This window comes from Aedes albopictus, chromosome 2 (assembly GCF_035046485.1).
Source record: "Aedes albopictus strain Foshan chromosome 2, AalbF5, whole genome shotgun sequence".
Classification (NCBI taxonomy): Eukaryota; Metazoa; Arthropoda; class Insecta; order Diptera; family Culicidae; genus Aedes; species Aedes albopictus.
The window spans coordinates 122,175,263-122,193,374 of record NC_085137.1 but is presented as its reverse complement, the minus strand read 5'-3'; the positions used below and the strand labels follow the sequence as shown (position 1 = coordinate 122,193,374).

Here is an 18,112-nt window from a genome sequence, read left to right as displayed (position 1 = left end):
ATTACTAAGTAAAACTAATACAGCTTCATACTTGGAACAGTATACGTCAGACACGTTGGTGGTAGGTCATTTGATTTTTCGTTTCGTCAAGTGGAATAGTGTAGTTGTTATTGGAGCTTCGTCTTCACTCATCAACGGCTGCTCCGCAGTCGCAATGTACATCGACTCCCATGCGTTGAGGTGTGAGACTTTCCTCACACACTTTTTCAGCTTTGCGTGATACCAGTTTACTGAATGGTTTAGTTCTGTTGTACATATGTGCTGCTACGCTCGAATCATGGGCCCTCTAATTTTAAACTGCGTTTCTGTGTTCCCTCAGACGTGTTTTGAATTTTCGTCGAGTTTGCCCAATGTAAACAGCTGGGCAGCTTTTACATGAAATTTCGTAGATTCCGGACAGATCTTCCTTGGGAACTTTATCCTTCAGGGAGCAAATACAGTCCTTCAGAGTATTACTACTTTTATAAACTGTTTTAAATCCATGGTATTTCAGAGTTTTCTGGATTCCCAAGCAACGCACATGTTATATACTAGTTACGACAGCGCAAGTTTTAGTTGTATAGAAGTTAATTTTACGTAATTCTAACATTGCGTTGAAATAACGTAAAATAAACTTCTATACAACCAAAACTTGCGCTGTCGTAACTAATATATAACATGTCTGTTGCTTGGGTTATGTTAGTCACCTTCGGGTAGCTAACCCTAAGATAAAAGAAAAATCCACGATTCCGCTATATTGAATGGTTACGACGAAGGTTTCATTAACAAAATATTACGGAAACACGAAAGGAAGAGACATAGACAACACACCACTACATTACAACCAGATCGCGAAGAGCTTCAAAGGGTTAGCTTACCCTTCTACCCGAAGGTGACTAACACAATCCAGAAAACTCTGAAACACCATGGATTTAAAACAGTTTATAAAAGTAGTAATACTCTGAAGGACCGTCTTTGCTCCCTGAAGGATAAAGTTCCCAAGGAAGATCTGTCCGGAATCTACGAAATTCCATGTAAAAGCTGCCCAGCTGTTTACATTGACAAACTCGACGAAAATTCCACTATTCCACTTGACGAAACGAAAAATCAAATGACCTACCACCAACGAGTTTGACGTATACTGTTCCAAGTATGAAGCTGTATTAGTTTTACTTAGTAATCAGTCCTGATCGATGGGTGACAACAAACCCGAAACCGGTCGTTAAAAAAGGTAAATTTATACATATCCTTTTTTCGTTATTTGTAAGAACAAAAAGTGTTATGTCCTGTTCCGCGTCGTGTCGTGTGATTGTCTACAAAATAGTTACGGAAAACCGTTCTCACTTTAATTCTTTAGTATAACTTAATCATGTTATGGCTATTAAGGTCAATGTCATCGGCTATCTTGCGAAAAATGATATTCATGGTGAAAACCAAATGGAATTTCCGAAGGTAGTCGATGACGTTTACCTTGAATATTGTAATTATAGCGGTTTTTTCTTGTAGAACTGGTCTAGCCGCACATTTTTTTTTTCATGTATGTATTGAATATACACTCCCGTGCAAAAGTTTGTTGGGGTCACCACCCCCCCCCCCCCCCATCAAAAACATGGAAATGTTTTTCGGTCATATCTCAGCCATCTTTCATTTAATCCAGTCGTTCTCAGACTCTATCGAAAGATAAAGAGTGAGATTTGATTCGTAGGTACTTATCACAAATTTTATATGAAATTTTCAGTATAAAATGTTTACCTAAACTTACATGTTTTTCCTAAATCTGTACGAAAAATTGTTTTGGGTGTAATTCAAAATGGGGCAACCAAATTTTAAAATTAAATTGCATTAGAGTCCTATTTCTATCCTCTTTGAGAGCCATTCACTAGATTTTTGCGGAATAATTCATAACATAATTTAAATTATCGAGTTAGGTTTACAAGTCACCGTGCAAAAGTTTGGGGTCACCTTTCAAATGAAGTCTGAGTCGGGTTTTTATTCAAATCGTCATTTTTTTGGTGCAACTCCAATTCCTTCTAGTGGAGATGAACCAGCCGCGGGCTGAAAATCTCCTTAATAAAGCTAATAATAATAATTCCTTCTATGATAGTTGAATGGCAAGACACAGAAATGGTTATGAAATGATCATAAACTAAGTTCTAGGCTAAGTTAAGGTAGAAAATAGTATTTCCATGTTTTTGAGGGGGTGACCCCAAACTTTTGCACGGGAGTGTATATAGTGAAGCAAACAAAACAAGGACTCTAAACGTTCAAGGCCACTGAAAGCGATTGACCCCACGATATGTCCAAAGGGAAGTATTATGAAAATCGAATGTACCTCAAATGTTATTCCCTAGGATCGTAGCTTTGGACCTCTTGTTTCAGAATACGTGCGGTCTAAAATATTTCATCTTGGGTTTTTTATATTTTTGATTTTTTTCCTATTTTCCCATACAAATACCGATAAAAGCCATTTTAAGGTCAACTTCGTCCCATATAAAAATGTATGGGAAAAAAACCCAAGATGGATTATTTTAAACCATACATTTTCTGAACCTAGAGGTCCAAAAATAAGGTTCTAGCGAATAAATTATGAGGTACATTCACTTTTCATAATACTTCCCTTTGGACACAGCGTGGACCCTTTATTTATTTATTTATTTATTTATTTATTTAATAATTTATTTATTTATTTATTTATAGACCGTAAATAAATTAATAAAACCCTTCCCCGATACCAGTCGGGGCAAATGCATCATTCATTGTAGACTCACCATTACAAGTTTTAGCTCATCAAAGATCAAGTACACAGGTATAAATATGATGCTCGAAGTTTCATGATAGTACGGCTTTATTTGATGATTTATTTGAATTCTAAATGCGTTTTTGTACTTTTTTTCCAAAATGGAATATAGAATTAGCTGGATGTTCAGTCACGAGCTGAGCTGGCTGTCGGTCAGTCAGATTACTTAATCAACTAATCGAAAGCCATAAAACTCTAATTCTCGTCCTCGTGTCCTGCTTGAATTTTTAGGAGCTGACGAGCGGAAATGAACAGTCATTAAATCACGTTACCACTAAAATTCTACCAGCAACTTTCAACCCCTCACAGCCTCACTTTGCGCCAGTATTAGAAGGAAAAGTTTAACTTGTTGGCGCGCTTCATGCATAAATTTTATGTCGGTCATCTGGCCTCTGAGCAAACTGTTTGCCAGAGCTCCACTTCAGTGGAAAACCGTTCGCAATATGAGTAATGTCTTCTTCATACTTACTACATCACCATACGGACGGACGGCAACGGTACCGCAATACCAGAGATGATAATACCGCCCCATGCCAGCAAAAGTGAATGCAATTTTTCCGTATCCCCCGTTCATTCGAGTGTGGTAACTTCATTGCCAAATACAAAAATCATGAAAGCACACAGTCCGCCGCTGCTATGGAGGCCGGTTCCGGTTCCGTTTATTTCCCGGAGAGGACGGATGGGAGAGTCAACTCCGACCATGCAGAATGTTACACGTTATTTACTGCGCAAATTGCCCAAGGGACAAAAAGTTCGTTTTTTTTTTGTTTTCTCATCATTCTGCCAAATGGAGAAGGATAATTTTGGTTTTCTGTTTTTCCTGCCGGTTCGTGCAGTGTGCACCACTCACTTATACGGTATGGCATATGTAAATATATCGATGGGCTGGGCAGGAGAGGACGAACGACAAGTCCTGCTGCGACAAGCTGTACAGATGGGCACTGTTTTTGTGGTTGGCTGTGTTGATCGGAGAAACAGCTATTATCGGTATTGATACAGCAGAGTCTGTTGCGCCAGCCGATGGACGGTTCGAGTCGAGTGGAGCCTTGTGGGAAAATATTTATCCTTTGATCACGGTTTGATGAAATGGTTCGTAAATGAGTTTTTTATGCAATGTTGATAGAGTCAAATTGAAAAATTAAAATACTGCATCATATCGTTTCAACGGTATTATTCGAAAAACAGTTATAACATCTTCATTATGAGTGAACACGAAGCATATAGATATTGTTGTGATTCAACTTCACTGTTTTCTTCGGATGTTCTTCGTCCCAATCTATATATATATATATATATATATATATATATATATATATATATATATATATATATATATATATATATATATATATATATATATATAAGTCCCTTTGAGGCAACAAAACTCACAAACAGGTGGACCGAGCATGATGACTCTTGCATGGTTAGATTCGCATTCATGGTGACTGTATTTATAAGTAAAAAAAGTTACGAAAATCAACTAAAAAGTTAAAAATAAGGTTCAAGTAAGGTACACCAGGGCAAGTTGAAACGGGTGGGGAAAGATGATACACGATGTTTTGAAATAGATTTCAATACAATTTGGAAATTTATGCTTTGCTAAAAGATGGTTTGAATCAAAAACTATGAGTTATGGCGATCAAACTGTTTATCATCATTAGAAAACATCATGTTAACCCGCTGTTTCATCTTGCCCCACCCGTTTGCCCTGGTACTAATTTCTCATGACCTGGTAGAATATCAACATATTCAAATCGAAACCAATCTAGAGTTTCATGCTGCAATGATCTTAACAATTGTCAAACCACCACAACTTGGCAAGACAAAGGTTGCCGGAACAGCTAGTGAGTAATAAATCTTTGTATCCAATAATTAGAGCCTTTCTCTTCAAGACATTTTCTGCATTCGAATTTCTCAGACACGGCGGAGAAGAAGCGTTTACGTCTACCCCGATCTGAAGTGGATGCCTGGATAAGTTGTAATGATCTTAGTACATAGTAATGAACGGGAAAATACCAAAATCTAACACCAAGAAAATGAATGATAAATGTATATGTAATGTGTGTGTAGGTTTTGAAGGCTTTCTTAGCCTATTGTATGCTGCAGCCCAAGGCAAAAACAAAACCAGCTGAATAGCATTATCCGGTGAGGTCGTTCCTTGTTGTTCCCTGTATCTACTCTGAAACAGCCAATTTACATTTAGGAAACGTTATTTGAATGGAGGGACTTTAATGGAACTCACCTAAATGGATTCTAAATGTTGTCTTTCCTACTTCAGCTAGATTGAGGTAGTATGTACGTCCCGAGCGTCTCGAGGTGCGATTCCACAGATTGTCTGTTCTGGTATTCAGCGGGTGGGTATCAGGTATCAGTATCGGCTCCAGAGGCACATTCTCCTCCATTTGGGAAATTTGTATCGCGTCAAAAGCCCGTTCAGTGTGAATGTATTCGAAGTCATAGATGTGAGGTCGAGTAAAAGTTCAAGAAACGACTGAACCTTGCATTTCAATATTCAATTTAAAATCGAAGGAGTTGCACAGCACCATCAGAAGCTAAGCGACAGGATGGGAGAACAGATTCAGCGATGTTGATATTCACGGGAAACACCTAGATGAATTCATGTGAAACTCTTGGAGGTATTCCCGAGAAACTCCTGAAGGAAATTCTTAAAATCTCGTGGAGAAATTTTTGCAGGAATTCCCGATCCCGAGAAACTCTTATAAAAATTGAGAACATTCCTACCGAGGAACTCATGTAGGAATTTGCGCGGATCTCCTACGAAAATTCCCGAGGAACTCCTGGAGTGATCTCGATGAAACTCTGAGGAATTCTTTGAGTAATTTCGAACAATTCCTGATGGAATTTCCCAGGAACTTTTAGAGAAATTTCCGATTTTTTGTGGCATTCATGCAAATATACCCGGGAACTCCTTTAGGAATACCCAGTAAAATCCTTCAAAAATTCCCAGTGAAATACTGGTAAGACTAATGCATTCATCTATTTCTATATCATTAGAAATGGAATGGTGTTTGTATGTCGCAAATAGGCTCGGGAATGGGTCACAAAATTCTTCCACTATTGCATTCATGCATGGCTCCAACGTATTCGTGCAAAACATAATAATTATGAAAAACGACCAGAAAAGCAATAAAAATGGGAAATTTTTAAACCTCATTTTTCGGGGCTTTTTTCCAGTGACCTACATATATAGGGAGGGAGGATTAGGTGTATAATGGACACCCTAAGCAAATGTGTACGTTAGGCATGTAAAGCAGAAAAAACATAATATATTATCAATATTCTTGCAACTTACAATTTAGAATTTTGGCTTATGCAGTCTTTGGTTTTAGCGTTGATTATTTCTTATCTTCGCCGACGTTTCGGTCCTCGGATCGGACCTTCTTCAGGGCTCGATAAAAGTCAACTGGTCAATTTATAAAAACTTTTGATTTTTGGGACGTCAGGTCTGAAAGGGTTACAGACCTGACGTCCCAAAAATCAAGTTTTTATAAATTGACCAGTTGATTTTTATCGAGCCCTGAAGAAGGTCCGATCCGAGGACCGAAACGTCGGCGAAGATAAGAAATAATCAACGCTATAACCAAAGACTGCATAAGCCGAAATCCGCAATTGTAAATTACTACAAACAGTCGTTACACACAAACCTATTCTTGCAACTTTAGCTTATGCTCTACCAGTGTCGCGAAGCATCAGCGTACAAGTCACAAAAGAGCTGATAAACACCAAACTTGTATCACCCTATCTCTGCGGTTTCTGATTCGCTCTCTCTACAGTCGCTAACACCAGAAAAGACAGAATCCCATCATTCGCCTTGACGGAGGCTCTCTGAGAGAATTGCGCTGTGCGTGAAATCATTTTTTTTTTAACATGGGAAAGGATAGGAGCTGCATTTTCAAATGCTTCTAAAATATTTTAGGGACTTCAGATTGAAAAAAGTGTTAATGTTTTGCAATATACTTTCAATTAGCTACATTATAACTGGTTTTAGACAAAAGTTTTTAAATCACAATGTTATGTCTATAATATAGCGTATCAAAATCTCATTCGATAACATTAAGAACGTTTTGCTTGAAAAAAATTCTATAAAGAATTAGAAGCATTTAAAAATGCAGCTCCTATCCTTTCCCATGTTAAAAAAAAATTGTTTTCACGCAAGCGCAATTCTCTCAGAGAGCCTCCGTCAAGGCGAATAGTCACCCGGTCACCCTTGTTTTGCTACAATCATCCTGACTTGGATACGGCTCATGTGAGTGTCATGACTCTCTTCGTCGCCTCAAGCAGATGCACGCGCAACAGCATGTGTATTATCACAAGCACGATACTACGTCATAAATCCTATTCGTTTTGCATAGCTCAGTTTAAACGCACACATTGAGCGCACCACGCAGTTCGCCCTGGCTACGGCAAACGCTCTCACTTCGCCCGTTATGCATCGTCGCTCAGAGAGATTGATTCTCTAGCAACCCGCCTGAAGCATACTCAGCAACTGCTATCGCTGCAAAGCTGCAAAGGGTGGAACCCACAACATGTTTGTCATTCCAGGCATGACATGCTATCTGGATCGTATCACCTTGGGAAGGGTGACTCCAGAAAGCGGTTCAAGTGATTGTCTCGTGATGGTCGCGATTATTCGCAAGACTGTTGTTCGGAATTGTAGAGATTACACTGACGTTTTGTAGCAGCTCTTTTAGCAGCTCAAAACTGCAAATTTTAATTCAACTAGTTAATCATTTTTTAACAAATTTTGTTGTACTTACAGAGATTGTTTCTCTCCACTACTCCTCTTACAACGAGTGTTCCGATTCCCCAATCTTTGCAGGTTCCAGCACTAGTTTAGTAACTTTCGTAGTTCTACCGGTACACCGAACTAGTTTTAATGGACCTTTGCAATTATCGTTCGCCTATCAAATATAACTTTTTGTAATCTGATGTAAGCTTATCACCCACTCATACATCCAGTATTAAATAATAACTAGTTCAACCGAAAATAACGATTTTTAAATTCACTCCGAAAATCCACGCTATTCTACAATCGATCTTGGTTTGTGATTGTTTTCATTTGTCCTCAACTATCTACTCTATTCGTTCACCCAGTATCCAAAGTTGTCACACTGCGGTAGACCGGTCACCATTACAAACCGTGCAGCCAGCTCAGTAGTTTTCTTCACACCCCCGCCTGTAACTCCGGTGCCACTACGCTGGTTCCGGTTTTACCACGAATTTCTACCACTGCCAGGTTTGTTACTGCTCTCCTAAATACGCCTCTGTTGGTTCGGACCATCGCTTGCCGAACATTACCATCTGCTCCCTCGATAACTTTCTCAATCACTCCTCGTATCCAACTCTTCCGCTGATCACCTTCTACCACGAACACTAAATCTCCAACCTTCAGTTCTTCCCTATCTTCATGCCATTTTGCTCGACGGTGTAGACCAGGAAGGTATTCCTTGCACCATCTCTGCCACATCCTGTCGGCCAGGTACTGTGATCGCTTGTACAGGTTCCGTAGAGCTTCAGACACCTCGACAGACTCGACTGTTTGATCCGCTTCCTTCACCACGCCTCGCAAGAAATGATTTGGGGTGATTGCTTCGACCTCTGATTCCTGAGAGCAGTATGTCAACGGACGAGTGTTGATCATGTCCTCGGCCTCGGACAACGTAGTCAGGAGCAGTTCATCCGTTAGTCTTTTGCCATCATCCATAGCCTTCATCGCCTCTTTCACCGATCTCACCATTCTCTCCCAAATTCCGCCCATATGGGGGGTAGCCGGAGGAATGAAATGCCACTTGATTGCTGGACTGACGATACGTTCTGCACATTCCACGTCAATCTTCTTCACCGCTTTGATCAGCTCTTTGCTTGCACCTTTGAAATTCGTCCCGTTGTCTGAGAAGAATTCATCCGGTGATCCTCTTCTACAGATGAACCGTCTGATTGCCATCAAACATGCTTGTGTGGTCAAGGTATGCGCTACCTCTAAATGAACAGCTCTTACTGCTAAGCACGTGAATACTGCAACCCACCTTTTCTCTCTTCGTCGGCCAACAGACACTTCAACAGGACCAAGATAATCCACTCCGACAGAGCAGAACGCACGCAACTGGGGAGTGACTCTTTGTACAGGCAGCGGCGCCATCACTGGATTTCTTGGTTTGCATCGGTAGACACAGCACCAATTGCAGTTTTTTACGACTGCCGCAATTAGCGTCCGAAGCTTCGGGATGTAGAATCGTTGTCGAAGCTCATTGAAAACCGTCTCTCGATTCGCATGTCTAAATTTCTCGTGATAGCTTCGAATAATCATCTTGGTTATCTCATGCTGACGAGGAAGAATAATTGGAAACTTCTTGTCCACAGAATCTTCCAACAGCGCCAGTCTGCCATCCATTCTGATGATACCATCGACATCAAGAACTGGACGTAGCTTGTAAAGCCAGCTTGATTTATCAATGTTTGCAACCGAGTTGAAATCCCGCTTGAGCTCTAATATTTTCACTTCCTCCGGAAAGCCGTCGCGTTGTGCCTGCTTCAACAGAATTTTCTCGCCTGCATGAAGCTCCTCTTGTCCCAATGGCTGCAAAATGCTTTGTGGAGCTCCCCTTATACATCGTTCCAGCAAACTGGACTTGCACACCAATATTGGCTGGCCACTTTTCTTCCTCCTACAATTTTCGATGAAACGGATAACGGTAGCTACGATCCGAACTAAGCGTACCCATCGTGACGTTATATGGATGTCGATGAACTGGGGTGGAAACGACGCGTCGTGGAATAATACGCAGGCTTTCATTTCTTCTGGTACATCAATTTCCACTCCTTCTTGTTTTGGCCACATAGTCTCCGGCTGGTGCAGGATACTTGGACCGTTGAACCACGGACTATTGGTGGCTAGAGGCGGCCCTGAACCCCACTTTGTCACTACGTCCGCAATGTTTCTATCTGAGGGTACATACCGCCAATCACCAGCTGATGTTAGCTCCACAATCTCACCGATCCTGAAAGCGACGAATTGCTTGTATTTGTGCTGGTCAGATCGGATCCAACTCAGAACAGTTTGAGAATCGCTCCACAAAATCTGCTTCGTTATGGGTAGCGAATGGTTGTCTTTTACGGTGCGTACCATCCTAGCGCCGAGAACAGCGGCCATTAGCTCGAGGCGTGGAATGGACTGGAGTTTGAGTGGAGACACCTTTGACCGAGACATTACCAGTGAGCACTGTATTCTTCCATTGACCACGGCCCGAAAGTAAGCCACGCAACCGTATGCATGAATGCTTGCATCGGTAAATATGTGAAGCTCCAATGATTTAATAGACGATGAAGCCATTCCGCTGAAATAACAACGGGGTATACCGATTTTGGTGACCATTGGTAGTAGCCCAGTCCACCGGTCCCACTTAGCGAGAGTTCCGTCATCTATTTTGTCGTCCCAATCACAGCCAGTTCGCCACAAATCTTGGACTACCAATTTCCCGTGGATTGTAAATGGTGTAAGCAGTCCTAGAGGATCAAAAAACCCCATCACACTGCTCAGAACAATTCGCTTCGTAGGCCGTACACCATCCAGAAGATACGGCTTCACATCCTGCCGATGATCCATTGAGAACGAGAACTCGTCTTGTTTTGGGTTCCAGACGATCCCTAGCACTCTTTCATATCCACTCTCCTTGTCCTGGTTGAAATGTATCGTTTGCAACGGTTTCGACTCCCCTAGTTCATTTAGAAATGTGTTGGAGTTGGACACCCAGTTTCTTATCTCGAAGCCACCTTTCGCATGAACGAAGCGCACTTCTTTAGCTCTGACGACCGCCTCCTCAACCGTATCGACGCTGTCGAAATAGTCGTCAACGTAATGTTTCTTCACTATTGCCATTGCTGCTTCTGGAAACTGCTGAGAAAACTCCAGCGCGTTTCGATTCTTTACAAATTGTGCTTGACTGGGTGAGCACCTCGATCCAAATGTGGCGACATCCATGACATACACGCTAGGCTTTTCATCCGGGGAATTTCGAAACAGGAATAACTGAGCTCTCTTATCGGCTGCCCGTATTAACAGCTGATGATACATCTCCCTTATGTCGCCTCCAAACCCTATCGGCCTCTCACGGAAACGATTGATGACACTTGGGAGCGAAGTGAGCAAATCCGGACCCGTAAGCAGTTGGGAGTTCAACGAAACGCCATCCACTGTCGCTGCGGCGTCCCATACCAGTCGCACTTTCCCAGGCTTTTTTGGGTTCAGCACGACGTTGATAGGCAAAAACCACGAAGTATACTGATCGAGCTTGGCTAATTCCTCTGGTGTCGCTTGATGCGCATATCCCTTTTGCTGATACTCCGCAATCTGCCTGCACACGTTATCGAATAACTCCGGATTCTTTGCTAACCGCTGCTCCAACTGCTTCATACGGCGCACCGCCATCGGATAGCTGTTTGGAAAACGAGGCTCATTGGTTTTCCATAGCAGACCGGTCTCAAACCGATCACCAACTCGAACTGTTGTTCGTTCTAGTATCTCCCGCGCCCTTTTATCGTCCTTCGACTCGTGTACTACTGCAATTACGGACTCCTCCAGTGCGTATTGTTCTCTCAACAGAGCATGCAGGTCTTGGTTGGATACTTGATTGTGATACCCGATGAAATTCCTCACCTCCTGTGACTTTATAGTCGGACCGTAGACTGCCCAACCTAGTTTGGACCTTACAGCAATTGGTTCTCCAGGTTGACCAATCTTAGCTTCCATAGGCGCGATGGCATGAAGGTTGTTTAGCCCTATCAACATACCCGGCCGCTGGCTTTGATACGATGCGAATGGGATGTCGCGAAGATATTGGTGTTCTGCTCTCATTTCTACCGCTTCCACGGATTGCTTGGGCAGTCGAAGATTCTTTACCGTCTGCACTGATTTCAGAAGTAGTTTCCCTTCACTTCCAGCGGATGATATCCACAGATTCATCTTCGTTGAACTCCTCTCGTCTCTGGTAACGTCGGCTGTCCAAGTGATCGTCAGCGGTTCGTGAACTCCTTCTACGCCTAGTCTGTCGGTCAACGATCGCTCTACTAATGTAATCGACGCTCCCTCATCTAGGAACGCCAATGTTTTCACAACTCGATTTCCACAGTGAAGCGTCACAGGAATCATCCGAAACAGAATTTTGTCGTGGACATGGAAATGGGTGTTCATCACCACCATTGATGCGACGGGATGTAGCAGAGGATGATGCCGTTCTTGGCATTCTTCGACATCGCAACGGATTCTAAATTTACACGGCGCTTTGCCGTGGTCGTTCAGGCAGACTTTGCAAAGTTTATTCAGCTCAACCAAGCCCATACGTTCAGTGGTCGACATTGCCTTGAAATCTTGACAGAACCGTAACCGATGGTCTGTGCGTTTGCAAGCTTTGCAAGGTTTCACGCTTCCACTAGGGGGATTTCCAAGAGGAGTGCTATCTCTCAGATTGAACGGAGTATTGTGACTATATACTGCCCCTTGCTCCCTCATTCCTCCCTTGCCACCTTTTACGGTTCGAATGACCCCGACTTTCGCCGACGCACATGCGTTTGCTTCACATGCCTCCGACACTATTCTTGACAAAAAATCGGAAAAGGTCCTCAGGTTCACTTTATGTTTATTGCTCTTGAAGCGAACCCATTCTCTTTTATCTGAGGATGGCAACTTGTCTAACAGATTCTGCAAGAGCAATGGATTCACCAGATGTTGCTTCAGCTTAGCTGCTTCGAGGTGATCACAGAGCTGCTCCACGGCATTCCCGAAAGGTATAAACGTTTCTAACCTTTCAGCTTTCGGGCACTCCAGCTGGTTCACTTTCTCCAAGTGGAAATGCAACAGCTGCTCCGGTCGTCCATAGAGTTGTCTAAGCTTTTCGATCACCTTGGGCACCGACTTTGGCAACAACAACTGCCCGCGTACACTGTCCAGAGCTGGTCCTTTGAGGCACTCCTGGAGCCTGACAAGGTTCTCGATGTCGTTGTAACCACAAGCATTGTTTGACGCCTCATAGCTACCAATAAACAGCGGCCATTCTTCAGCTTTCCCAGAGAATGTGGGAAGCTTCCTGGATAATCCATTCCGCGCCGCCAGTTGGGTTTTTGTGGGACCCGACGAGCGTCGTACCAACACGTTCCTCGTCACTTTCTTGCTTGATTGCTTTGTCTTTCTCTTCATTTTCTCATCTTCGGAGTCTTCTTCGGATTCCTCTTCGGATTCTTCACTTTCCTCTTCTTCTTCTACCTCTTCCTCCGAGTCGCTCGACGCTTCTTCTTCTCCCGAACTTTCTGTTTCACTGTCTTCATCCTCCTCTTCTGCACGATCGAGCTTCGTTAGATTCGTTCTTTTCAAACTTCCTGGTTTCTCCTGCGGCGCTGGCCCTTTTTTCCGATCCAACGATCCCTGATCCTTATCATGCCTCTTCTTCTCTTTGCCGCAAGGGTGCAGCTTCACCTTCACTTCCGCTATTTTTGCCTGATAGTGTTTGCGCATTCTTTCCATTTGGTCCAGGTGCTCTTGCTCTTCCTGAAGCGCCTTTTCAAGTAACTCCTTCTCCTGCTTCATTTCCCGCTGCCGCATATCGGTCTCCATTTGCATCCTCTTTTCTTTCAAGATCCGTTCCATCTCCATTCGCTTTTCCCACAGTAGGCGTTCTTCTTCTATTTCTTTCTCCTTCGCACGCTGCTCTTTCTCCAAGGCCTTCAGCTTTTTCTCGAAAGATATGCCAGATTGACGATCTGACTTCGCACTAGACTTATCGGACGCATCGTCCACACCTAACAACTTCTTACCTTTGGATGCCTTCTTACGGTTCTCGTCCAACTTTTTTACTTGGTCTTCCTCTGCCTTCTGGCAATCTTCCGTCGGGCAGAACCACTTCTCCTGATCGCGGATTTCCTTTTCGTCCACGCCTACACAACGGTAATGATACCACTTATTGCATCCATCGCAGGCTACCATCCCTTCATCTGTATCGGATGTCATAGTGCAAGCGGCACAGGCGGTCATGGTGAAGTTCACACTCATATTTGAGGTTTCCGAATCCGACAATCTCTTTTTGAGTTTGTTCGGAATTGTAGAGATTACACTGACGTTTTGTAGCAGCTCTTTTAGCAGCTCAAAACTGCAAATTTTAATTCAACTAGTTAATCATTTTTTAACAAATTTTGTTGTACTTACAGAGATTGTTTCTCTCCACTACTCCTCTTACAACGAGTGTTCCGATTCCCCAATCTTTGCAGGTTCCAGCACTAGTTTAGTAACTTTCGTAGTTCTACCGGTACACCGAACTAGTTTTAATGGACCTTTGCAATTATCGTTCGCCTATCAAATATAACTTTTTGTAATCTGATGTAAGCTTATCACCCACTCATACATCCAGTATTAAATAATAACTAGTTCAACCGAAAATAACGATTTTTAAATTCACTCCGAAAATCCACGCTATTCTACAATCGATCTTGGTTTGTGATTGTTTTCATTTGTCCTCAACTATCTACTCTATTCGTTCACCCAGTATCCAAAGTTGTCACACTGCGGTAGACCGGTCACCATTACAAACCGTGCAGCCAGCTCAGTAGTTTTCTTCACAACTGTGCTCTACATTAAGATGCCCCACACTTATATGAAAAACAAAAATATCTTACCTCCTAAATCAGTTGTTTTAGACTTCCAGAAGCTGCGTTTAAAAAATGAGCAAAATCGGTGAAACCTAAGAGGTGCTCAACAAGCTTGAAGTTTGTATGAGAAAACGTAGCCAAATGTTAAAAAAAAATCTTTCGATTTTTGCCGCTAGATTGCATTGTGGCTCGGTGCAACAATTAAACCCTTTGGTATTATTGTAGGTGACTATATGCCAAACAACTTTGTCGAGGACCACAAAGCGATCCGACACCTGGTAACAAAGTTACACCCTAGGTAAAGTAAGGATAAACTTTATTGTTATTTTTCCAGTACATGTAAAGGGATAATATCAATAATGAAATCTTAATACTCCACCTCACTTTGCCTAGGGAATAGCTTTCTTCACAGCCGTCGGATTACTTTGCGGTCTTTGACAAAGTTTTTTTTGCATATAGTCATTTACAAGAATACCAAAGGATTTAATCATAAAGGCTTGACCGATATTGCTCAAATTTTGAACATTTGAATCTAAAACAACTGATTTCGGAAGTAAGACTAGATATTTTTCGATTTTTTTTTTCATGTAAGTGTGGGCCACCCTACATGTTTTAATCATTCACAACAGGTAGAATCTGAGGAAATAATGAATTATAAGCTGTATGTCTTCGTGGGTTAGCAGTAACGGTACGGGGCGAAATGGATACCCATCCGGGCATAATGAACACCCCTGCATTATTCTAGCTATAACTTCGATTACGTCGCCAATTTAAGTAATTTGCCAACGGAGAACCACACTACAAGTATAATGCTCAATTTCATATGTATCTACTAGAGTGTCCTTCCCGGGACATCCCGGGACAAGAATTCCCGGGATATGAGTGATTTCGGGATTTCCCGAATCCCGGGATATCATTTCAGAAATCCCGACAATCCCGGGAATCCCGGTATGAAGACAATTTGTAGATAAAACTGCCAAATATCAAGGCAAAAACTTTATCTGGCCATTTTCACTTCCGAAATATGAGCGGTTTTCTCACACACCACCATCGGGCTTTGGACACTAGGTCATACTTGAAGAAAAAATCAATCATTCATGATAAACTTGGTATCATGTTATGCATTTCATTCATCTTTTTCTATTTATTGGTTTATTCAGTAGCAGCAAGAACAAACTGGACATAGTCCACATTCCATATTACATTGTAATTTTGGAAATCTGAGACCAAACTTTTACTATATTATGTAAATAATTTGAATTTTTCAGAAGAGAATAAATGAATCTCAATAACAAGTACAAAAGTTTTAAAATTATGGAAAACCGCAATTGCAAAACGAGTCCAACCTTTTGTATTGAAATATTCGGAAACTAAGAGTTCAAAAGGTACTCTAAAGTTATATTGAAGTGCGATTTTTACGATACATATCAACAATACAAACATCTTCCGTAGCGATATAATACAGATTATGATAATTATTTCTCTTAAACTATTAGATATCGGTAGAAAATTACATGCATTAAATTAACTACTAAATAGTTGAAAACAGACTGTTCTTGGCGAACATAACGTTGATACTTTTAAATGTATTTCGTTATTGACATTTGTACATCAAGAAGTAGTGCAGTACATTTATAGACGTTTTATAATACTTCTTGTGATGGATACAGAAATAACCATAACATAAAAAATGAATATTTCAACTGCACAAAAGCTAAACAAATCAATTTTCTGGGTTTTATTGAAATTTAAAAAAATCCCGGGATCCCGAGATTTCCCGGGATTAGCTAAGTATTTTGTCCCGAATCCCGGGACACGAAAATTGGCCGGGAAATGGACACTCTAGTATCTACATAAAACTAAAATTGATTAAAACAACTTCAAGCCTCCGAGAAAATTCTGTAATTCTCAGGATAATTTTAGAAGTGCCGGTACGATTCAGTGAAAATAAATGAGCTTTGGGAGATTATGGCAAAACAAGGTTTTACAGTAAGACTAGATAGATTAATAAAAGCAACATTGCAATCGAAGGAGCATTGAAACCTTCATTCAGATAGAATCAATTTGGGTGAAATCAAAGGTTGCCGGTGTCCGTAGCGTAGTGGCTACAGGTTCACTTCATAATTGGATGGTCATGGGTTCGATCCCAGTCCCGACACTTGCAATTTTTCGTCAGTTGCTCTTCCCCCCAGAGCAGCTGACTCATAATGGACCCCCAATTGGACTGGAGAACGAACAAGAGCCACACATCAACATCCCCGTGCTCATCACTCTACCACTGCACAGGGTAGAAAAGTGACAGCAGCGCAACGGCAACCAGTTCTATATAGTAGAATTATAATAGACTATATTTAGGCGTTGTAAGTGTAAGTACAGCTTCTAATTGAAATCGCTCACGCAGTGCCCTAGTGGGCAAAAGAGCTGTAAATTAGGAGAAGTGGTTGAAGAATAAAAAACCCTAATTAATCCACCTAGCGGTGATGGTGCCTTTCTCGTGCATTAAAATATCCTTCCAACAAAACTCGAGCGACATGTTGATGACATTGACATAAAAACAACATGAAAACTGCTTGCTAAATCTACTCAATATGGATACATTTTATATTAGCATAACATCCAATATTCAGAAAATATAAGACAACGATCCAAAACTCAAACCAAACAAGTGTCATGAAGCCGCAAAATTTTGAAACGTCATTTTAGATTTTCCGGTCATCATTTTATGACTCCGGATATCTACCCCAACTAAACTAACCGCCATCTTGAACATTGAGACACCATCTTTTGACAGATACGTATTTCGACCTCAACTGTAAGGTCGTCTTCAGTGTCTTGTCAGTCGAGTCAAGTACAAGACACTGAAGACGACCTTACAGTTGAGGTCGAAATACGTATCTGTCAAAGGATGCAAATTCTTAGTGGAATTCAAAGGAACCGTACTTAACCCGATTTTCTTTTTATTTACAGATATTCCCCTAACAAGCCCAGGTTAATCATCACCATCTTGGATGTTCTGGTATTCATTTTTGGATTATAAATAAAATAGTCGCCGTATTGAATTCTGGCATGTCGTTTATGATTTTCTGGTTAACAGTTTTGGACGAAGACCAGCATTCTTCCCCATTCAAACTATAGTCATATTGCAGACCTTGTGAAACAGCGCACAGCTTGGGCTCTGATTACAAATTTTGAATTCTGGACATATTTTCATACAAAATATGCCCATAATGCAAGAATTAAAAATCCTATAAAATAGGCACTAACTTGAATACTGGGCCATTATCTTGGACTTTGGACCGCTATTTTGGATACTCTGGCGGACTCCAAACAAATTTCCCATACCAAATACACTTATTTTACATAGTTTTAGAGCTCAAAATTCCTTAAAACAGCCACCATCTTCTGTTTACGCGATCAAATTCTTATTTTTCCATTCAACGATGACCAATCCTGCTAAAACTTTACACCTTAGGAATCTGAAATGGTACGATTTGATGAGATCGCTTTAGTTTTGTCTATATTTTGTTCTCATATATGAGAACTTAGACCTATTCGTCACTGTTGTTCATACCTAATGTTTATCAGGCCATTAAACAAAGCCACGATTTAATTTTTCACATGAACGTTGGTTCTGCTACACAACAGCTGGTCTCTAATGTGATCTAAGGCTATTTTCTTGCTAAC

The 18,112-nt window shown here is 41.4% G+C and overlaps 1 protein-coding gene across 1 annotated transcript; it reads right to left on the bottom strand.

Annotated features, from left to right (window-relative positions):
- Positions 1-7,961: 7,961 nt before the first annotated feature.
- On the bottom strand, positions 7,962-13,835 carry LOC134286190 (uncharacterized). Its single transcript, XM_062847766.1, has one exon. It carries the CDS (start codon positions 13,833-13,835, stop codon positions 7,962-7,964), a length of 5,874 nt encoding a protein of 1,957 aa, XP_062703750.1.
- Positions 13,836-18,112: the final 4,277 nt, after the last annotated feature.

Coding starts and splice junctions, on each gene's coding strand:
- LOC134286190 (XM_062847766.1), bottom strand. CDS start 13,835: ATGAGTGTGAACTTCACCATGACCGCCTGTGCCGCTTGCACTATGACA.